General features: G+C 46.9%; 4 protein-coding genes across 4 annotated transcripts; all 4 read right to left on the bottom strand.

Annotated features, from left to right (window-relative positions):
- Positions 1–641: 641 nt before the first annotated feature.
- Positions 642–3,375, bottom strand: LOC309797930 (uncharacterized protein C2orf78-like). The gene has a single exon (XM_082646302.1). It carries the CDS (start codon positions 3,317–3,319, stop codon positions 1,427–1,429), a length of 1,893 nt encoding a protein of 630 aa, XP_082502428.1. The 5' UTR covers positions 3,320–3,375; the 3' UTR covers positions 642–1,426.
- A 688-nt stretch (positions 3,376–4,063) lies between these two features.
- On the bottom strand, positions 4,064–11,080 carry LOC309797932 (uncharacterized protein C2orf78-like; the record flags this gene model as incomplete). The annotated part of the gene is made up of 2 exons (XM_082646304.1): positions 4,064–5,187; positions 11,071–11,080. The coding sequence occupies 2 exons, from the start codon at positions 11,078–11,080 to the stop codon at positions 4,415–4,417; spliced, it is 783 nt and encodes a 260-aa protein (XP_082502430.1). The 3' UTR covers positions 4,064–4,414.
- On the bottom strand, positions 10,857–13,558 carry LOC309797939 (uncharacterized protein C2orf78-like). The gene has a single exon (XM_082646309.1). The coding sequence runs from the start codon at positions 13,435–13,437 to the stop codon at positions 11,545–11,547; it is 1,893 nt and encodes a 630-aa protein (XP_082502435.1). The 5' UTR covers positions 13,438–13,558; the 3' UTR covers positions 10,857–11,544.
- Positions 13,559–14,181: 623 nt separating this feature from the next.
- Positions 14,182–17,855, bottom strand: LOC309797931 (uncharacterized protein C2orf78-like; the record flags this gene model as incomplete). The annotated part of the gene is made up of 4 exons (XM_082646303.1): positions 14,182–15,305; positions 16,206–16,308; positions 17,073–17,132; positions 17,820–17,855. The coding sequence occupies 4 exons, from the start codon at positions 17,853–17,855 to the stop codon at positions 14,533–14,535; spliced, it is 972 nt and encodes a 323-aa protein (XP_082502429.1). The 3' UTR covers positions 14,182–14,532.
- Between the last annotated feature and the right edge of the window lie 5,251 nt (positions 17,856–23,106).

Here is a 23,106-nt window from a genome sequence, read left to right as displayed (position 1 = left end):
GGTGATGGTTGCATAGGCTTGAGAATGTACGAAATGACACTGAATCTGCGGTCTCAGGTGGTGAATTTTATGGCATGTGAATGACATCTCAAAAAAATAATTTTGAAAATGAAAATTGCCAGTTTTCCCATTTTCACTATCCACTATCCACTGCCTCCATCTCTCCCTTCTCCCCACGTCATTCCTTTTGACGCCCACCCCTGCCGCTCTCTCCCAACCTCACTCCCTCGAGCTGCCCCACGAGGCCTCCCAGGGAGCCCCTGAACCGCTGGGCGCCTGCGTCCTGTGGCTGTTGGAGCGGCTACCCAGTGCGCGTGCCCCCACCGCTCTCACCCGTGAGAGTGGACGCTTCCGTCAGAATTTTCTCGTGCGTTTCAGTTGATGGTGATGTTTACAGAAGGTGGCACACCCCCTGGTCAATGGAGGAAGCCCCTCAAGTTAATACTTAGGCCTGTCCAGAAGTTTGATGTCGTCCAGCAGTAACGTCAGCATGCTGTGCTCTGAAAGCCAGGTTGGACGCCTGCAGGCACTTGCAAATACTGAGGACTTCAGAGGCATTTGGGCCTCAAATTGAGGCCTTGTACCTCCACATGCGATGTGACCTCAGCCCTTTGCTGCACGTCTCTAAGTGAAGTGGCACAGGAATACTGGCCTTGCCTGTCGTTGCCAGGATTAACTGAATAGTGCATTAGCTGCCCTGGTGCTTAGGTGTTGAGTACATGGTGATTTACATACCAGGCCCTATCCCCTAGGATAACTCTGAGCCCTAGCCACCTCTCTGGTAGATTTCCCTATACCCCCACTATAATCACACCTGCATAAGGCAACTCAAACCTTTCCGAGATGTGTCCTGAACCTCTTGTTTTCTTAAATACCTGTGTGGTGGTTGTGAGACTTAAGGCCAACCTCCCCAAGAGACTTTTTCTATTTCTCCTAGTAAACCTAGACTCACCTTCCGTCATCTTCAACTCTACTCACATTTTGTTCTTTCAGCCCTGACCTCTGACCCTGCTCTTTACTTCTGCCATTTCCTCCTCACTCCTGCTTCCTTTCATAAATCCATAAATCTCTTCTGGCCTTCCTAGCCCTGGGCCACGTTCCTTCCTCTTTCCTCAGTTTTTACCCCTTTCCTCCCCTTTCCTTCATTCTCCCATCCAACTTTCAGTGCTTCCTTTCTCATGCAGACTTTGATTCCAACCCCATCAAAAACAAAACAAAACACAAAAACTTAAAGCACGCCACAGTTAGCAGCATCTCAAAATTCAAAAGGTTTATTACTCGTCTATTAATTCGATGACATTCATTTATTCAGTTTTATTGTTTTAATAAATATACAGAAATAAAAACAGAAATATATAATTAGAGAATAAATAGAGGAATTTATACCTGGTGCCCAAGGTGGCACCAACAATCCTAGCAGCTCTTACTATAAATATCCGTAGTAGTCAGCGATTTCCATTTCCTTTTGCCTCTCAATGAAAACTTGCAGTTTCCCCAAAGAGGTGTATTTGGCAGCATTCTCACGTTCTTGTTGAGCCCGCCTCTTCATGGCCTCCCGCTCTGGTCTCTGCTCTTGTTCGATGGGCTTTGACATGACTGGCTCAGAAACGTTGGGTTCCCTCCATGGTCTTCGTTGCTTGCTGAAGTCTTGGAGTAGAAATGGGGTTTGGAGCTTGGGTGGGGACCGGCACTTAGTCAGAGCAGGGGGAATAGGCCCCCGCTGGAGAAAAGCGAAAGATGAAGTTTTGTAGGGTGCAGGCCTAGGAGCAGCAGACTGAGGGACACTAGGATGGATATGGGCGGTCCAACCCGGTTGGGTTGGGTTGGTCACAGTTGGCTGAGCTGGTTTGGCAGGACCTGGCAAAGAGGCAGGAGCTGGCTGGGATGAACTGGCTGCAGCAGGTTGAGCTGAGTTAGAAGAAGCAGGCTGGGCACGGTCCGCCACAGCAGGCCGATGTGAGGCCAGAGACTGTGGCCTCCGAGGAGCAGGTCGAGCTTGAGGCTTGTCCCAGGCAGAAAACTTGACCTTCTTAGGTGGAGGCAGCTCATACTGGGATGGAGATGGACACTGTTTTTCAGCACTGCTGTCTGGTTTCTGGGCTTTGACTTGAGTTTTCTCAGGACTCTTACCCTCACGTGGGGTACGCCGCCATGGCTGGATAGCTGGGGGTGGCTGGGGGTCTTTAGGGTTGCTTGAATTTCCCAAGACCCGACAGGAAGAGAGCCCAGTTCTCTTATCATTCTTCTTCCCCAGTGCATGAAAAACCTTCACAGACTCCAGCATGCGCATGCCTAGGGAGGTTCGAGGCTTTTTAATGCTCTCGTGGATAAGCTCAGTTTGGTGTTCCTTTCGCTTCGTCTTGGGAATTGTTGGCTTCTCTTCTGCCTTGACTTTGTTCCCTGACTGCTTCTTCTCTTCAGCCTTCTTTCTTCCTCTGGTCCTTGTGGTCTTTTCCTGCCCGTGGCTCTTAGTTTTGCTGATCTTTCTGGATGCAGCTTCCTGAGGGTTGCCTTTAGAATGCTTGGCCGTGTTCACAGGAGCCCTGCCACTGACTGCAGCATTGCATAGAACCACTTCTCCCCCTAACAGGCACTGTGGATTCTTTGGCTGGATTTTGGCCTTGGGAGCACCACTGATAGGCTCAGAGGCTTTATGTTTGTTCTTCCTGGGTTGATCAGAGGGATCCTTTATGACACTTGGCTTTTCCTGCACCTGATTCACTTTAATGACCCTGGTGTCTTTGGCTTTGATCACGTTGGGACCTTTGGATTGATGAAGATCTTTCAATGAATTAAAGAGCTGGGGAAGGTGACTATGCTCCGCCAGTGTAGTAGTGTCTGCAAAACCACTGCTAGATTCCATCCCATTTTCAAGTGTCCCTAGGTCCTCAAGACTCAGGCTGTCCTTTCCCAGATGAGCATTTTCAGAACCAGGCTGCTCCTCTTGGCTGACGGGGTCAGTGCAGCCCGGGAGCTGGTGAATATCAGGGATTTCTGAAGGGAGTAGTGGAAGCTCTTGGTTTTCTCTTGGGATCTGGTAGGCATCCAGAGGCTTTGAAAGCTTGGTTGTACTAGCCTCCAAGTTCTTACTCTCTATTTGTCCCTGCCTTGGAGCTGGAGGCAGGGCCAGGAGACTACTGGCACTCTGGACTGGAGCTGTCCCTGAAATGTCCCCAAGTTCGGGTGGTGGATTTCTCTCAAGTATCTGAATACTTCTGCTCCTGCAGGACTCGGGGAGTTCTTGAGTTTGTGTCACACAAAATGTCTGGATTGGAGGTTGCCATCCCAGGGAAGTTTTCATCACCAGGGAAGTCTCCATCCCTACAAAGGAGTCAAGGTAGAAGTCAGTCCCTCGTAAGTGAGATGCTCCCCCTAAACACCAACACAGCAATCATGTACCTTTCAAGGTCTATGATCGCTGTGTTGGTGTTTAGGGGCAAGATGGGCAAGGCATTTCTACTAACTCTTCTTAAGGACCATGGACAGTGTTCTATGCTACGAGATAAGTGGTGACTGTTGTAATTCTTACTGGTGATCATTTCCTGTCACTGATTCTTGGTTTTCTTTGTATTTCACAGGATTGTTATAAGTCAATTAGAAAATGAGTCTTATTTTTCAAAAATGAAATGTTTTACAAAGCCTAGCATTCTCATATAGAGTCCGTTCAATTCTCACCACGTTCCTGAGAGGCTAAGAACACTTCACACCATGAACTAGGAGAGGGAGTAGAGCCCTTCCTGATGAAATAGATAAACAAAGACAGAGTCTTAGCCTGCTTGCTCTGGACAGGATCTCGGACCCTAAGGTCTTAAATCCTGGTATATATTAAGGAAGTGAGGACAGTTAAACTGGCACTATCATAACAAGAGTTCTGAAACACCTTCCAAAGAGACTCTGGCAGTAGATTAGGGAAGGGAGAGATACAGTGTGGTAGTACAGGGGGAATGATCGGCTACAGCGGTGAAAAATGTGGTACCTATTGGTATGCTCTTGGGGTTCTTGTACATGTAGCATAGATGACCTTTACAGTGTCCCTCCCACCTTCCCACCTGCAGTAGGTGTTCTTTTTTAAAAAATTTATACTCATTTATTTATGTTTTGAACTTATTTATTCTATGTATGTATTTTTTTTGGCTTCACTGGATCTTCTTAGTTGCTGGGCTACTCTTAGTTGCTCCATGGCATGTGGGATCTTCCCAGCCCAGGGCTCGAACCCGTGTCCCCTGCATTGGCAGGCGGATTCTTAACCACTGCACCACCAGGGAAGCCCTAGGTGTTCTTATGTAGAGTCTAAATACAGACAGCCCTGAGCAAAGGTAGTGGTTATTAAAGACTCAGGATCTAAATGCTACCTGTCTATACACCACTTCCCAGCTGTAGATTTGACCCCATTTTTGAATGCTGACCTCATTGTTCAACTTTCTTGCTGTTTGTACTCACCTGGAAAACTTGTTTCTGTGATGTGGTGCGCAGACACAGGGTAGTAGATTCCAGAGGTGGAAGCTGGTGGTAAGATATTGGTGGGCTGAATCTCCTTTAGTACCATTACCATTTCTGGTTGCACAGAGGCCCTACTTCCTGTGTATGACACAGAGCCATAGGACTGCAGGCAGGAGCCAAGTTCTCCATACAGTAAAGACCCCAGTGTGCCGTGGTTATAGTAAGATACCTGGCTTCCTTCCTGGTAGGGAAGTGACAGGCTATGTCCCTGATTTGGAATCTGAGATGGCGTTCCCTGAGCAAGGCTGGCAGAAAGTGATGGATATAGAGGGGCCATGGTATTGGTGTCTGCAGTTTTATCATACTGGGCTGCCATAAGCATGGAGGAAGCAGCTGTGTGCTGGTCAGTGAGTGCCAGAGTAAAGTCTCCGAGTGAAGAAGAATTCTTTTCAGTGCTTCCTGTGATGCCCCACTCAGAAACACCTGGATAGGATGCAGCTGAAGTGGAGATCTGGCTCTGGTCAGTAACTCCAGATAACATAGTTGTGCTAGAATGTTGGGGAAGGTAGGCACTACCCATGTGTGTCTGGAAAGAGGTGGCCGTAGCTGATGCCGAACTGACGGCAGGAGCAGAGACTCTGGAGAAGTTGCAGACACTTGCTGTTAGGGAAGCTGCATTGCTCACCACAGGAAGAGAGTGCTGCAGAGAATTCAGAGTTCCAAGTACAGATGGATTTTGGCAATTTTCTGTAAGAACAAGGGGGTGACGAAAAAATCAGGGAGACTGATAAATTCTCACTATGCTTGAGGAAGGTTCTTGCTATCAGGACACCTCTACTGTCAATACTTACTGAGAATCCAAAAACCAGACAGTTATGATGGTTGTAAGGACTGAGCAGTTTTACACTCTTCTGTATTAACTGCCTGTGCTCCCATCTTGGGCACAGATGGGCAGAAGACCCAAGTGGTATGGTTCAGACATTGTTCTCTAGGATGGAAGCAACCTTCTCCCTGCCCTATCTTTCCCTTCAGCCTGCACTAGTATTGACTTCTATGCTGTTTCCTAGACTGGAAGCATTTTAGAACTAGGAGGGCCTTAGAGAACTTCTATTTTCCCAGTCTCACTTCATGAGGAAGGAAACGGAGGCTCAGAGAGGTCAGGTTGACTTGTTCAAGTTCTCTCATTATGTTAGTATCCTTACCAGGTTTCAGAACCTAAGTATCCTGACTTCCTTGCCAGGACGCTGCTCTGAGCATGACACTGCCAGAAAGCAGGAGAAATAGAACTTATAATACAGGCATTTTCTTTGTCCGTTAGAAAACAGTACGGCTATTAATTACCCTTGTGATCTTCAGTGTCTCACTTTGCTTGTGCAGTTCCCACGCTCTTACCTAGAGTTCACATATAGCTCAGCCCAAGTGGTAAATTTAAAGAGTCATTTTTACCCTCTTCAAGCCTGGTTTCTCATCCTACCTCAAAAGGATTACCCGAAAGTGAATTTCTGACGTGCTTTTGGAAAGAAACAAGCGATCTGATTCCTTCAGATTGCTCGTCTGTAAAGTGGTTATAGCACCACCACCAATAATGATGGGGACGTCCTCCTGCTTGGCCATCCCTTTCCCGCTCTCTCCCAGGGCCCTCAACACCGTCTGCTCTGTGCTGCAGCTTGGGACACAGCTGGGCGTCGTGGGCGGCACTGGCTGCCCCCGCGCCACACTGACAGTGACTGTGTCCACTGCGGACCCTGAGCTGCGGGACATCATGGAGGTGAGAGCACCCATCACCGCCTCCTTCCGATGGCCTCGCCTGCAGATGGAGATACGGACCCCCAGAAAGGAGCGCAGGGCCTGCGGGATGGTAGAATGGGGTCTCAGAGACTCTGTGGCAAAGCACAGATGCAGAGTCACTGGGCACTTGTGGGCTGGCCTGCGAGTGGATAGCCGGCCATAGACAGCTGGGTGACCCGGGCCGGCCACGGGAAGTCGGTGGGCGCGGGGAGCGGGCTGGGGGCAGCTGAGCCCTCCTGGCAGGTGCTGGTCCCCCAGTGCCCGGGGCAGGGCCTACCTAAGTAACTGCCCGTAGAGAACTTGGGTGAGATCGGTCCTTGGAGAGAGAGCTGGGCTCCGAGCATTCTCCTTCAGTTGCCAACACGGCCAAAAGCGAAGTGCGCACCGTTTGGGCTGTTGCCGGTATTTATAGCTCTGCAACCTGTGAGCGAACAATGGGCTTGCGTTTGCGGGACGCAATAGTTTAGGGAGGGGTGGCGCATGCGCAGAGTACACGTCACGCCCTGAGGCGCACAGGTGAGAATGCGAGCCTGGACCGTCTAGCGCTTCTGAATATCCCGGGGTCTGAGGGTTGGAGGTGTTTGCCTTGAGGGTGATGAGCTTCTTGGCAGGACAGCTGGCCCTTCTCCCCTGGCCTGGCCCCAGTGCTGTCGGGGGAACTAACTGTACTGGACGGGGTCCCTGCCCAGCCAAGTGGAGCAAGGTTGCTGGCTGTGCAGCTCCCACAGGAGGCGGCAGCTCTGGCAGCAGCGCCTCTGCGTCCTTCTGCCCTTTCCCCTGGCGGCACTGGAGGGGAGAGCCGCTAAGAGCACAAGTGCCCACACCACCAGGAGCTCGATCGTGCACGCTTCTGTTTAAGGTTTCAGACTTTAAGAGTAATAGAAAAGCGTTGAACTTTTTTTGTTGAAGGTGAGTGTGTGGAACATCCCCAGTTGCATTTTCAACCTATCATTTTGCTACCGCGTGGAGAAGGCACTGCAGGGAGAAAGAGTGGAAGCGAGGAAACAAGTTAGGAGACTTTTGTAGAAATTGGGCATAATGGTGGCTGGGACCAGGGTATGGTGGTCATTGTGGTGGAAAGATGTGGACAGATTCTAGAGGTATGTAGGCAGTATCATTGTTAGCACTGCTGGTGGGTTGAGGATGAGGGCGAGGGAGAAATAGCCGTCAGTGATGGTGATTCCTAAGTTTCTGGCTCCTATGGTTGGTTGGATAGGGTTTTTTAGATATGATGTTCATATTTATCCTAATTTGTCTTTTGTTATTTGTTGGTTCTTGATGAATACTCTGTCCTATTAAGTCTCCTGTTTTTAGCGTACAGAGCATTTTCACCGAAACTGACTGTTGCATGTTAACAGATAACTTTTTACCATCTGCCAGTTTGGTCCTGTATTTTATTCTCTTTCATTTATTAATTAAATTGTTGTATTAATGTAAATAGTTATATTAATAGATTTTCTAAAGTTGTGTTACCCTTGAGTCCTTGGAATAACGCCTTTTGGTAGTCATGGTGTATATCATTCTTTAATAATTATCGATTAGATGTGCTGATGTTTCTTTAGGATTTTTCTACCTATATTTGTAAAGCGAAATTGTACGTTTTTTGCAAAAGCTTGATTTTCTTTCCTTTTTATTTACAAATGACTCGAATTTTGTTGTTTTGTAGTTATTTGATTGATGTAGAAGGCATGTGGCCAGATGATGCAATTGGATATAAGTATAAGGGTTGTCACTACTTTTCCGTTTTTATAAAATTTGAAGGTAGAAGTGTAGGGGAATTTCGCAAATTTTGGAAAAAGAGAAAAGTTTGTAATTCATTTTTTCTGACATAAGATAACTTTTTGCTAAAAGTTTATAAAGGAATGTATCTGGAAATGGTGAGATATAACAGCCTGAATAATTAGTCAGTGGATTTCAGCATTTTTTTCTTTTTAAAATTTATTTAATTAATTTATTTATTTTTGATATTCTATGCACTGCACAACCAAGGAAGTCCCTTTTTCTTCCTTCCTTCCTTCCTTCCTTCCTTTCTTTAAAGCTCCAAGTCGTTTAAAATACATGACTTCTTACTAAAAATCTGCAGTTCATATAACCAAGGGGTTTATAACTTCTCCTCTAAAAGTTATATTCTGGGACTTCCCTGGTGGTCCAGTGGTTAAGACTCTGCGCTTCCAATACAGCAGGCATGGGTTCCATCCCTAGTTGGGGAGCTATGATCCCACATGCTGCAAAGCCAAAGAAATTTTTTTTAAATGTTATATTCCTGTATGATTGAATTTAGTGGTTTAGACTTTCTTTTTCTTTCTTTCTTTTCTTTCTTTCTTTTTTTTTTTTTTTTTTTGTGATACACGGGCCTCTCACTGTTGTGGCCTCTCCCGTTGAAGAGCACAGGCTCCGGACACACAGGCTCAGCGGCCATGGCTCACAGGCCTAGCCCTCCACGGCATTAGGGATCCTCCCGGACCGGGACACGAACCCGTGTCCCCTGCACCGGCAGGTGGACTCTCAACCACTGTGCCACCAGGGAAGACCTTGACATAATTCTTTTGAATTTGGATAGTGCTGATGGTTGCACAGCACTGTGAATGTATCTAATGTAACTCAATTGTATAATTGAAAATGGTTGAAATACTAAATTTGGTTTTATGTATATTTTACCATAATAAAAAATCAGATGAACGAACAGCATAAACCAGAATTAGGTAAGATGATAGAACTCAGGACAGAATTCAAAATAAAAGAAAAAAAATTCAGAAAAGCTGACTAAATTTAAAATAATACAAGAGTGGGGACTTCCCTGGTTGAGGAACTGAGATCCCACATGCCGCAGGGCAGCCAAGCCTGCACGCTGCAACTACTGAGCCTATGTGCTGTGGAGCCCACGCGCCACAACTAAAGAGCCCACGAGCTGCAAGAAAGAGCCCACGCACTTCAACGAAGAGACCACGTGCTGCAACTAATACCCGACACTGCCAAACAGAAATAAATTAAATAAAATCATACGAGTGAATGAACATAATGGATAATGCCTTAAGAGAAACAAACAAGAAAAGGAAACAGTTTTTTAAATCAAAAAGAAGATAAAAAGTTTAGAGAAATGGCAAACATAAAAGATAGGCAAAAAAGAGTCAGGACAGCTCTGAAAAGAGTAACATAAGTACGTATAAGAATCTATTATACCATAAAAGTGACATTTCAAATCAGTGGGACAGATTAGTCAATAAATTGTGAAACATACATGTTGAGGTATAAGTAATTCTCTGGAAGATTCCACGGCACGGCAAAAGCAGATGTCTCTGAGGAGGGAAATGTGTGGCTGGGGAACGTGGGGAAAAGGGTGTCTTTTCTTTGAGTGCCCTTGTGTACCTTTTCTAATGTTCTGTCATGTGAATTTATTACCTCTGAAGTTCACCTGAGTTCAAACCCCAGTTCCCCCAATTGCCAGCTCTTAATCTTGGGCAAACTCTTCACACTCTCCAAGCCTCTTTATCTGTGAAATAAGGTCAGTAACTTAGCCTGGTGCTGCCTGGCACAGAATACACTGTCAATAAATGGAGATTATTAGTGTAAAAAACCGAAATGCCCATCGATGGATGAATGGATATTTTAAATGTGGTGTATGTGTGAAATATTACACTGTCATAAAAAGGAATGGAGTACTGACACGTGCTACGACATGGACGAACTTGAAAACATTATGCTAAGTGAAAGAAGCCCCACACAGTGGTCACATTTGTATTATTTCATGAAATGTCCAGAAAAGGTAAAACCATAGTGATAGAAAGGAAATGTGTGGTTGCAGGGACTGAAGGAGGAGGGGATGAAGAGGGCCTGCTGATGGTTATGGGGGCTTCTTTGTGGGGTGATGAAAACGTGATGGGATAGATGATGGTGATGGTTGCATAGGCTTGAGAATGTACGAAATGACACTGAATCTGCGGTCTCAGGTGGTGAATTTTATGGCATGTGAATGACATCTCAAAAAAATAATTTTGAAAATGAAAATTGCCAGTTTTCCCATTTTCACTATCCACTATCCACTGCCTCCATCTCTCCCTTCTCCCCACGTCATTCCTTTTGACGCCCACCCCTGCCGCTCTCTCCCAACCTCACTCCCTCGAGCTGCCCCACGAGGCCTCCCAGGGAGCCCCTGAACCGCTGGGCGCCTGCGTCCTGTGGCTGTTGGAGCGGCTACCCAGTGCGCGTGCCCCCACCGCTCTCACCCGTGAGAGTGGACGCTTCCGTCGGAATTTTCTCGTGCGTTTCAGTTGATGGTGATGTTTACAGAAGGTGGCACATCCCCTGGTCAATGGAGGAAGCCCCTCAAGTTAATACTTAGGCCTGTCCAGAAGTTTGATGTCGTCCAGCAGTAACCTCAGCATGCTGTGCTCTGAAAGCCAGGTTGGACGCCTGCAGGCACTTGCAAATACTGAGGACTTCAGAGGCATTTGGGCCTCAAATTGAGGCCTTGTACCTCCACATGCGATGTGACCTCAGCCCTTTGCTGCACGTCTCTAAGTGAAGTGGCACAGGAATACTGGCCTTGCCTGTCGTTACCAGGATTAACTGAATAGTGCATTAGCTGCCCTGGTGCTTAGGTGTTGAGTACATGGTGATTTACATACCAGGCCCTATCCCCTAGGATAACTCTGAGCCCTAGCCACCTCTCTGGTAGATTTCCCTATACCCCCACTATAATCACACCTGCATAAGGCAACTCAAACCTTTCCGAGATGTGTCCTGAACCTCTTGTTTTCTTAAATACCTGTGTGGTGGTTGTGAGACTTAAGGCCAACCTCCCCAAGAGACTTTTTCTATTTCTCCTAGTAAACCTAGACTCACCTTCCGTCATCTTCAACTCTACTCACATTTTGTTCTTTCAGCCCTGACCTCTGACCCTGCTCTTTACTTCTGCCATTTCCTCCTCACTCCTGCTTCCTTTCATAAATCCATAAATCTCTTCTGGCCTTCCTAGCCCTGGGCCACGTTCCTTCCTCTTTCCTCAGTTTTTACCCCTTTCCTCCCCTTTCCTTCATTCTCCCATCCAACTTTCAGTGCTTCCTTTCTCATGCAGACTTTGATTCCAACCCCATCAAAAACAAAACAAAACACAAAAACTTAAAGCACGCCACAGTTAGCAGCATCTCAAAATTCAAAAGGTTTATTACTCGTCTATTAATTCGATGACATTCATTTATTCAGTTTTATTGTTTTAATAAATATACAGAAATAAAAACAGAAATATATAATTAGAGAATAAATAGAGGAATTTATACCTGGTGCCCAAGGTGGCACCAACAATCCTAGCAGCTCTTACTATAAATATCCGTAGTAGTCAGCGATTTCCATTTCCTTTTGCCTCTCAATGAAAACTTGCAGTTTCCCCAAAGAGGTGTATTTGGCAGCATTCTCACGTTCTTGTTGAGCCCGCCTCTTCATGGCCTCCCGCTCTGGTCTCTGCTCTTGTTCGATGGGCTTTGACATGACTGGCTCAGAAACGTTGGGTTCCCTCCATGGTCTTCGTTGCTTGCTGAAGTCTTGGAGTAGAAATGGGGTTTGGAGCTTGGGTGGGGACCGGCACTTAGTCAGAGCAGGGGGAATAGGCCCCCGCTGGAGAAAAGCGAAAGATGAAGTCTTGTAGGGTGCAGGCCTAGGAGCAGCAGACTGAGGGACACTAGGATGGATATGGGCGGTCCAACCCGGTTGGGTTGGGTTGGTCACAGTTGGCTGAGCTGGTTTGGCAGGACCTGGCAAAGAGGCAGGAGCTGGCTGGGATGAACTGGCTGCAGCAGGTTGAGCTGAGTTAGAAGAAGCAGGCTGGGCACGGTCCGCCACAGCAGGCCGATGTGAGGCCAGAGACTGTGGCCTCCGAGGAGCAGGTCGAGCTTGAGGCTTGTCCCAGGCAGAAAACTTGACCTTCTTAGGTGGAGGCAGCTCATACTGGGATGGAGATGGACACTGTTTTTCAGCACTGCTGTCTGGTTTCTGGGCTTTGACTTGAGTTTTCTCAGGACTCTTACCCTCACGTGGGGTACGCCGCCATGGCTGGATAGCTGGGGGTGGCTGGGGGTCTTTAGGGTTGCTTGAATTTCCCAAGACCCGACAGGAAGAGAGCCCAGTTCTCTTATCATTCTTCTTCCCCAGTGCATGAAAAACCTTCACAGACTCCAGCATGCGCATGCCTAGGGAGGTTCGAGGCTTTTTAATGCTCTCATGGATAAGCTCAGTTTGGTGTTCCTTTCGCTTCGTCTTGGGAATTGTTGGCTTCTCTTCTGCCTTGACTTTGTTCCCTGACTGCTTCTTCTCTTCAGCCTTCTTTCTTCCTCTGGTCCTTGTGGTCTTTTCCTGCCCGTGGCTCTTAGTTTTGCTGATCTTTCTGGATGCAGCTTCCTGAGGGTTGCCTTTAGAATGCTTGGCCGTGTTCACAGGAGCCCTGCCACTGACTGCAGCATTGCATAGAACCACTTCTCCCCCTAACAGGCACTGTGGATTCTTTGGCTGGATTTTGGCCTTGGGAGCACCACTGATAGGCTCAGAGGCTTTATGTTTGTTCTTCCTGGGTTGATCAGAGGGATCCTTTATGACACTTGGCTTTTCCTGCACCTGATTCACTTTAATGACCCTGGTGTCTTTGGCTTTGATCACGTTGGGACCTTTGGATTGATGAAGATCTTTCAATGAATTAAAGAGCTGGGGAAGGTGACTATGCTCCGCCAGTGTAGTAGTGTCTGCAAAACCACTGCTAGATTCCATCCCATTTTCAAGTGTCCCTAGGTCCTCAAGACTCAGGCTGTCCTTTCCCAGATGAGCATTTTCAGAACCAGGCTGCTCCTCTTGGCTGACGGGGTCAGTGCAGCCCGGGAGCTGGTGAATATCAGGGATTTCTGAAGGGAGTAGTGGAAGCTCTTGGTTTTCTCTTGGGATCTGGTAGGCATCCAGAGGCTTTGAAAGCTTGGTTGTACTAGCCTCCAAGTTCTTACTCTCTATTTGTCCCTGCCTTGGAGCTGGAGGCAGGGCCAGGAGACTACTGGCACTCTGGACTGGAGCTGTCCCTGAAATGTCCCCAAGTTCGGGTGGTGGATTTCTCTCAAGTATCTGAATACTTCTGCTCCTGCAGGACTCGGGGAGTTCTTGAGTTTGTGTCACACAAAATGTCTGGATTGGAGGTTGCCATCCCAGGGAAGTTTTCATCACCAGGGAAGTCTCCATCCCTACAAAGGAGTCAAGGTAGAAGTCAGTCCCTCGTAAGTGAGATGCTCCCCCTAAACACCAACACAGCAATCATGTACCTTTCAAGGTCTATGATCGCTGTGTTGGTGTTTAGGGGCAAGATGGGCAAGGCATTTCTACTAACTCTTCTTAAGGACCATGGACAGTGTTCTATGCTACGAGATAAGTGGTGACTGTTGTAATTCTTACTGGTGATCATTTCCTGTCACTGATTCTTGGTTTTCTTTGTATTTCACAGGATTGTTATAAGTCAATTAGAAAATGAGTCTTATTTTTCAAAAATGAAATGTTTTACAAAGCCTAGCATTCTCATATAGAGTCCGTTCAATTCTCCCCACGTTCCTGAGAGGCTAAGAACACTTCACACCATGAACTAGGAGAGGGAGTAGAGCCCTTCCTGATGAAATAGATAAACAAAGACAGAGTCTTAGCCTGCTTGCTCTGGACAGGATCTCGGACCCTAAGGTCTTAAATCCTGGTATATATTAAGGAAGTGAGGACAGTTAAACTGGCACTATCATAACAAGAGTTCTGAAACACCTTCCAAAGAGACTCTGGCAGTAGATTAGGGAAGGGAGAGATACAGTGTGGTAGTACAGGGGGAATGATCGGCTACAGCGGTGAAAAATGTGGTACCTATTGGTATGCTCTTGGGGTTCTTGTACATGTAGCATAGATGACCTTTACAGTGTCCCTCCCACCTTCCCACCTGCAGTAGGTGTTCTTTTTTAAAAAATTTATACTCATTTATTTATGTTTTGAACTTATTTATTCTATGTATGTATTTTTTTTGGCTTCACTGGATCTTCTTAGTTGCTGGGCTACTCTTAGTTGCTCCATGGCATGTGGGATCTTCCCAGCCCAGGGCTCGAACCCGTGTCCCCTGCATTGGCAGGCGGATTCTTAACCACTGCACCACCAGGGAAGCCCTAGGTGTTCTTATGTAGAGTCTAAATACAGACAGCCCTGAGCAAAGGTAGTGGTTATTAAAGACTCAGGATCTAAATGCTACCTGTCTATACACCACTTCCCAGCTGTAGATTTGACCCCATTTTTGAATGCTGACCTCATTGTTCAACTTTCTTGCTGTTTGTACTCACCTGGAAAACTTGTTTCTGTGATGTGGTGCGCAGACACAGGGTAGTAGATTCCAGAGGTGGAAGCTGGTGGTAAGATATTGGTGGGCTGAATCTCCTTTAGTACCATTACCATTTCTGGTTGCACAGAGGCCCTACTTCCTGTGTATGACACAGAGCCATAGGACTGCAGGCAGGAGCCAAGTTCTCCATACAGTAAAGACCCCAGTGTGCCGTGGTTATAGTAAGATACCTGGCTTCCTTCCTGGTAGGGAAGTGACAGGCTATGTCCCTGATTTGGAATCTGAGATGGCGTTCCCTGAGCAAGGCTGGCAGAAAGTGATGGATATAGAGGGGCCATGGTATTGGTGTCTGCAGTTTTATCATACTGGGCTGCCATAAGCATGGAGGAAGCAGCTGTGTGCTGGTCAGTGAGTGCCAGAGTAAAGTCTCCGAGTGAAGAAGAATTCTTTTCAGTGCTTCCTGTGATGCCCCACTCAGAAACACCTGGATAGGATGCAGCTGAAGTGGAGATCTGGCTCTGGTCAGTAACTCCAGATAACATAGTTGTGCTAGAATGTTGGGGAAGGTAGGCACTACCCATGTGTGTCTGGAAAGAGGTGGCCGTAGCTGATGCCGAACTGACGGCAGGAGCAGAGACTCTGGAGAAGTTGCAGACACTTGCTGTTAGGGAAGCTGCATTGCTCACCACAGGAAGAGAGTGCTGCAGAGAATTCAGAGTTCCAAGTACAGATGGATTTTGGCAATTTTCTGTAAGAACAAGGGGGTGACGAAAAAATCAGGGAGACTGATAAATTCTCACTATGCTTGAGGAAGGTTCTTGCTATCAGGACACCTCTACTGTCAATACTTACTGAGAATCCAAAAATCAGACAGTTATGATGGTTGTAAGGACTGAGCAGTTTTACACTCTTCTGTATTAACTGCCTGTGCTCCCATCTTGGGCACAGATGGGCAGAAGACCCAAGTGGTATGGTTCAGACATTGTTCTCTAGGATGGAAGCAACCTTCTCCCTGCCCTATCTTTCCCTTCAGCCTGCACTAGTATTGACTTCTATGCTGTTTCCTAGACTGGAAGCATTTTAGAACTAGGAGGGCCTTAGAGAACTTCTATTTTCACAGTCTCACTTCATGAGGAAGGAAACGGAGGCTCAGAGAGGTCAGGTTGACTTGTTCAAGTTCTCTCATTATGTTAGTATCCTTACCAGGTTTCAGAACCTAAGTATCCTGACTTCCTTGCCAGGACGCTGCTCTGAGCATGACGCTGCCAGAAAGCAGGAGAAATAGAACTTATAATACAGGCATTTTCTTTGTCCGTTAGAAAACAGTACGGCTATTAATTACCCTTGTGATCTTCAGTGTCTCACTTTGCTTGTGCAGTTCCCACGCTCTTACCTAGAGTTCACATATAGCTCAGCCCAAGTGGTAAATTTAAAGAGTCATTTTTACCCTCTTCAAGCCTGGTTTCTCATCCTACCTCAAAAGGATTACCCGAAAGTGAATTTCTGACGTGCTTTTGGAAAGAAACAAGCGATCTGATTCCTTCAGATTGCTCGTCTGTAAAGTGGTTATAGCACCACCACCAATAATGATGGGGACGTCCTCCTGCTTGGCCATCCCTTTCCCGCTCTCTCCCAGGGCCCTCAACACCGTCTGCTCTGTGCTGCAGCTTGGGACACAGCTGGGCGTCGTGGGCGGCACTGGCTGCCCCCGCGCCACACTGACAGTGACTGTGTCCACTGCGGACCCTGAGCTGCGGGACATCATGGAGGTGAGAGCACCCATCACCGCCTCCTTCCGATGGCCTCGCCTGCAGATGGAGATACGGACCCCCAGAAAGGAGCGCAGGGCCTGCGGGATGGTAGAATGGGGTCTCAGAGACTCTGTGGCAAAGCACAGATGCAGAGTCACTGGGCACTTGTGGGCTGGCCTGCGAGTGGATAGCCGGCCATAGACAGCTGGGTGACCCGGGCCGGCCACGGGAAGTCGGTGGGCGCGGGGAGTGGGCTGGGGGCAGCCGAGCCCTCCTGGCAGGTGCTGGTCCCCCAGTGCCCGGGGCAGGGCCTACCTAAGTAACTGCCCGTAGAGAACTTGGGTGAGATCGGTCCTTGGAGAGAGAGCTGGGCTCCGAGCATTCTCCTTCAGTTGCCAACACGGCCAAAAGCGAAGTGCGCACCGTTTGGGCTGTTGCCGGTATTTATAGCTCTGCAACCTGTGAGCGAACAATGGGCTTGCGTTTGCGGGACGCAATAGTTTAGGGAGGGGTGGCGCATGCGCAGAGTACACGTCACGCCCTGAGGCGCACAGGTGAGAATGCGAGCCTGGACCGTCTAGCGCTTCTGAATATCCCGGGGTCTGAGGGTTGGAGGTGTTTGCCTTGAGGGTGATGAGCTTCTTGGCAGGACAGCTGGCCCTTCTCCCCTGGCCTGGCCCCAGTGCTGTCGGGGGAACTAACTGTACTGGACGGGGTCCCTGCCCAGCCAAGTGGAGCAAGGTTGCTGGCTGTGCAGCTCCCACAGGAGGCGGCAGCTCTGGCAGCAGCGCCTCTGCGTCCTTCTGCCCTTTCCCCTGGCGGCACTGGAGGGGAGAGCCGCTAAGAGCACAAGTGCCCACACCACCAGGAGCTCGATCGTGCACGCTTCTGTTTAAGGTTTCAGACTTTAAGAGTAATAGAAAAGCGTTGAACTTTTTTTGTTGAAGGTGAGTGTGTGGAACATCCCCAGTTGCATTTTCAACCTATCATTTTGCTACCGCGTGGAGAAGGCACTGCAGGGAGAAAGAGTGGAAGCGAGGAAACAAGTTAGGAGACTTTTGTAGAAATTGGGCATAATGGTGGCTGGGACCAGGGTATGGTGGTCATTGTGGTGGAAAGATGTGGACAGATTCTAGAGGTATGTAGGCAGTATCATTGTTAGCACTGCTGGTGGGTTGAGGATGAGGGCGAGGGAGAAATAGCCGTCAGTGATGGTGATTCCTAAGTTTCTGGCTCCTATGGTTGGTTGGATAGGGTTTTTTAGATATGATGTTCATATTTATCCTAATTTGTCTTTTGTTATTTGTTGGTTCTTGATGAATACTCTGTCCTATTAAGTCTCCTGTTTTTAGCGTACAGAGCATTTTCACCGAAACTGACTGTTGCATGTTAACAGATAACTTTTTACCATCTGCCAGTTTGGTCCTGTATTTTATTCTCTTTCATTTATTAATTAAATTGTTGTATTAATGTAAATAGTTATATTAATAGATTTTCTAAAGTTGCGTTACCCTTGAGTCCTTGGAATAACGCCTTTTGGTAGTCATGGTGTATATCATTCTTTAATAATTATCGATTAGATGTGCTGATGTTTCTTTAGGATTTTTCTACCTATATTTGTAAAGCGAAATTGTACGTTTTTTGCAAAAGCTTGATTTTCTTTCCTTTTTATTTACAAATGACTCGAATTTTGTTGTTTTGTAGTTATTTGATTGATGTAGAAGGCATGTGGCCAGATGATGCAATTGGATATAAGTATAAGGGTTGTCACTACTTTTCCGTTTTTATAAAATTTGAAGGTAGAAGTGTAGGGGAATTTCGCAAATTTTGGAAAAAGAGAAAAGTTTGTAATTCATTTTTTCTGACATAAGATAACTTTTTGCTAAAAGTTTATAAAGGAATGTATCTGGAAATGGTGAGATATAACAGCCTGAATAATTAGTCAGTGGATTTCAGCATTTTTTTCTTTTTAAAATTTATTTAATTAATTTATTTATTTTTGATATTATATGCACTGCACAACCAAGGAAGTCCCTTTTTCTTCCTTCCTTCCTTTCTTTAAAGCTCCAAGTCATTTAAAATACATGACTTCTTACTAAAAATCTGCAGTTCATATAACCAAGGGGTTTATAACTTCTCCTCTAAAAGTTATATTCCTGGGACTTCCCTGGTGGTCCAGTGGTTAAGACTCTGTGCTTCCAATGCAGCAGGCATGGGTTCAATCCCTAGTTGGGGAGCTACGATCCCACATGCTGCACAGCCAAAGAAATTTTTTTTAAATGTTATATTCCTGTATGATTGAATTTAGTGGTTTAGACTTTCTTTTTCTTTCTTTCTTTCTTTTTTTTTCTGGTACACGGGCCTCTCACTGTTGTGGCCTCTCCCGTTGAAGAGCACAGGCTCCGGACACACAGGCTCAGCGGCCATGGCTCACAGGCCTAGCCCTCCACGGCATTAGGGATCCTCCCGGACCGGGACACGAACCCGTGTCCCCTGCACCGGCAGGTGGACTCTCAACCACTGTGCCACCAGGGAAGACCTTGACATAATTCTTTTGAATTTGGATAGTGCTGATGGTTGTACAGCACTGTGAATGTATCTAATGTAACTGAATTGTATAATTGAAAATGTTTGAAATACTAAATTTGGTTTTATGTATATTTTACCATAATAAAAAATCAGATGAACGAACAGCATAAACCAGAATTAGGTAAGATGATAGAACTCAGGACAGAATTCAAAATAAAAGAAAAAAAAATTCAGAAAAGCTGACTAAGTTTAAAATAATACAAGAGTGGGGACTTCCCTGGTTGAGAAACTGAGATCCCACATGCCGCAGGGCAGCCAAGCCTGCACACCGCAACTACTGAGCCTATGTGCTATGGAGCCCACGCGCCACAACTAAAGAGCCCACGAGCCGCAAGAAAGAGCCCACGCACTTCAACGGAGAGACCACGTGCGGCAACTAATACCCGACACTGCCAAACAGAAATAAATTAAATAAAATCATACGAGTGAATGAACATAATGGATAATGCCTTAAGAGAAACAAACAAGAAAAGGAAACAGTTTTTTAAATCAAAAAGAAGATAAAAAGAAGTTTAGAGAAATGGCAAACATAAAAGATAGGCAAAAAAGAGTCAGGACAGCTCTGAAAAGAGTAACATAAGTACATATAAGAATCTATTATACCATAAAAGTGACATTTCAAATCAGTGGGACAGATTAGTCAATAAATTGTGATACATACATGTTGAGGTATAAGTAATTCTCTGGAAGATTCCACGGCACGGCAAAAGCAGATGTCTCTGAGGAGGGAAATGTGTGGCTGGGGAATGTGGGGAAAAGGGTGACTTTTCTTTGAGTGCCCTTGTGTACCTTTTCTAATGTTCTGTCATGTGAATTTATTACCTCTGAAGTTCACCTGAGTTCAAACCCCAGTTCCCCCAATTGCCAGCTCTTAATCTTGGGCAAACTCTTCACACTCTCCAAGCCTCTTTATCTGTGAAATAAGGTCAGTAACTTAGCCTGGTGCTGCCTGGCACAGAATACACTGTCAATAAATGGAGATTATTAGTGTAAAAAACCGAAATGCCCATCGATGGATGAATGGATATTTTAAATGTGGTGTATGTGTGAAATATTACACAGTCATAAAAAGGAATGAAGTACTGACACGCGCTACGACACGGACGAACTTGAAAACATTATGCTAAGTGAAAGAAGCCCCACACAGTGGTCACATTTGTATTATTTCATGAAATGTCCAGAAAAGGCAAAACCATAGTGACAGAAAGGAAATGTGTGGTTGCAGGGACTGAAGGAGGAGGGGATGAAGAGGGCCTGCTGATGGTTATGGGGGCTTCTTTGTGGGGTGTTGGAAACGTGATGGGATAGATGATGGTGATGGTTGCATAGGCTTGAGAATGTACGAAATGACACTGAATCTGCGGTCTCAGGTGGTGAATTTTATGGCATGTGAATGACATCTCAAAAAAATAATTTTGAAAATGAAAATTGCCAGTTTTCCCATTTTCACTATCCACTATCCACTGCCTCCATCTCTCCCTTCTCCCCACGTCATTCCTTTTGACGCCCACCCCTGCCGCTCTCTCCCAACCTCACTCCCTCGAGCTGCCCCACGAGGCCTCCCAGGGAGCCCCTGAACCGCTGGGCGCCTGCGTCCTGTGGCTGTTGGAGCGGCTACCCAGTGCGCGTGCACCCACCGCTCTCACCCGTGAGAGTGGACGCTTCCGTCGGAATTTTCTCGTGCGTTTCAGTTGATGGTGATGTTTACAGAAGGTGGCACACCCCCTGGTCAATGGAGGAAGCCCCTCAAGTTAATACTTAGGCCTGTCCAGAAGTTTGATGTCGTCCAGCAGTAACCTCAGCATGCTGTGCTCTGAAAGCCAGGTTGGACGCCTGCAGGCACTTGCAAATACTGAGGACTTCAGAGGCATTTGGGCCTCAAATTGAGGCCTTGTACCTCCACATGCGATGTGACCTCAGCCCTTTGCTGCACGTCTCTAAGTGAAGTGGCACAGGAATACTGGCCTTGCCTGTCGTTGCCAGGATTAACTGAATAGTGCATTAGCTGCCCTGGTGCTTAGGTGTTGAGTACATGGTGATTTACATACCAGGCCCTATCCCCTAGGATAACTCTGAGCCCTAGCCACCTCTCTGGTAGATTTCCCTATACCCCCACTATAATCACACCTGCATAAGGCAACTCAAACCTTTCCGAGATGTGTCCTGAACCTCTTGTTTTCTTAAATACCTGTGTGGTGGTTGTGAGACTTAAGGCCAACCTCCCCAAGAGACTTTTTCTATTTCTCCTAGTAAACCTAGACTCACCTTCCGTCATCTTCAACTCTACTCACATTTTGTTCTTTCAGCCCTGACCTCTGACCCTGCTCTTTACTTCTGCCATTTCCTCCTCACTCCTGCTTCCTTTCATAAATCCATAAATCTCTTCTGGCCTTCCTAGCCCTGGGCCACGTTCCTTCCTCTTTCCTCAGTTTTTACCCCTTTCCTCCCCTTTCCTTCATTCTCCCATCCAACTTTCAGTGCTTCCTTTCTCATGCAGACTTTGATTCCAACCCCATCAAAAACAAAACAAAACACAAAAAATTAAAGCACGCCACAGTTAGCAGCATCTCAAAATTCAAAAGGTTTATTACTCGTCTATTAATTCGATGACATTCATTTATTCAGTTTTATTGTTTTAATAAATATACAGAAATAAAAACAGAAATATATAATTAGAGAATAAATAGAGGAATTTATACCTGGTGCCCAAGGTGGCACCAACAATCCTAGCAGCTCTTACTATAAATATCCGTAGTAGTCAGCGATTTCCATTTCCTTTTGCCTCTCAATGAAAACTTGCAGTTTCCCCAAAGAGGTGTATTTGGCAGCATTCTCACGTTCTTGTTGAGCCCGCCTCTTCATGGCCTCCCGCTCTGGTCTCTGCTCTTGTTCGATGGGCTTTGACATGACTGGCTCAGAAACGTTGGGTTCCCTCCATGGTCTTCGTTGCTGCTGAAGTCTTGGAGTAGAAATGGGGTTTGGAGCTTGGGTGGGGACTGGCACTTAGTCAGAGCAGGGGGAATAGGCCCCCGCTGGAGAAAAGCGAAAGATGAAGTTTTGTGGGGTGCAGGCCTAGGAGCAGCAGACTGAGGGACACTAGGATGGATATGGGCGGTCCAACCCGGTTGGGTTGGGTTGGTCACAGTTGGCTGAGCTGGTTTGGCAGGACCTGGCAAAGAGGCAGGAGCTGGCTGGGATGAACTGGCTGCAGCAGGCTGAGCTGAGTTAGAAGAAGCAGGCTGGGCACGGTCCGCCACAGCAGGCCGATGTGAGGCCAGAGACTGTGGCCTCCGAGGAGCAGGTCGAGCTTGAGGCTTGTCCCAGGCAGAAAAAGGCAGAGGTACCAACTTGACCTTCTCAGGTGCAGGCAGCTCATACTGGGATGGAGATGGACACTGTTTTTCTGCACTGCTGTCTGGTTTCTGGGCTTCGACTTGAGTTTTCTCAGGACTCTTACCCTCACGTGGGGTACGCAGCCATGGCTGGATAGCTGGGGGTGGCTGGGGGTCTTTAGGGTAGCTTGAATTTCCCAAGACCCGACAGGAAGAGAGCCCAGTTCTCTTATCATTCTTCTTCCCCAGTGCATGAAATACCTTCACAGACTGCATCTTGCACATGCCTAGGGAGGTTCGAGGCTTTTTAATGCTCTCGTGGATAAGCTCAGTTTGGTGTTCCTTTCGCTTCGTCTTGGGAATTGTTGGCTTCTCTTCTGCCTTGACTTTGCTCCCTGACTGCTTCTTCTCTTCAGCCTTCTTTCTTCCTCTGGTCCTTGTGGTCTTTTCCTGCCCGTGGCTCTTAGTTTTGCTGATCTTTCTGGATGCAGCTTCCTGAGGGTTGCCTTTAGAATGCTTGGCCGTGTTCACAGGAGCCCTGCCACTGACTGCAGCATTGCATAGAACCACTTCTCCCCCTAACAGGCACTGTGGATTCTTTGGCTGGATCTTGGCCTTGGGAGCCACTGATAGGCTCAGAGGCTTTATGTTTGTTCTTCCTGGGTTGATCAGAGGGAACCTTTATGACACTTGGCTTTTCCTGCACCTGATTCACTTTAATGACCCTGGTGTCTTTGGCTTTGATCACGTTGGGACCTTTGGATTGATGAAGATCTTTCAATGAATTAAGGAGCTGGGGAAAGTGAATATGCTCTGCCAGTGTAGTAATGTCTGCAAAACCACTACTAGATTCCATCCCATTTTCAAGTGTCCCTAG

Source organism: Mesoplodon mirus, assembly GCF_964341445.2.
Source record: "Mesoplodon mirus genome assembly, contig: HAP1_SCAFFOLD_1251, whole genome shotgun sequence".
Taxonomy (NCBI): Eukaryota; Metazoa; Chordata; class Mammalia; order Artiodactyla; family Ziphiidae; genus Mesoplodon; species Mesoplodon mirus.
Note: the sequence above shows the minus strand (reverse complement) of the source record. Positions and strands in the feature narration are given on the sequence as shown.

Bases quoted from the DNA above. Each gene is read 5' to 3' on its own strand.
- LOC309797939 (XM_082646309.1), bottom strand. From the start codon at position 13,437: ATGGAGACTTCCCTGGTGATGAAAACTTCCCTGGGATGGCAACCTCCA.
- LOC309797930 (XM_082646302.1), bottom strand. From the start codon at position 3,319: ATGGAGACTTCCCTGGTGATGAAAACTTCCCTGGGATGGCAACCTCCA.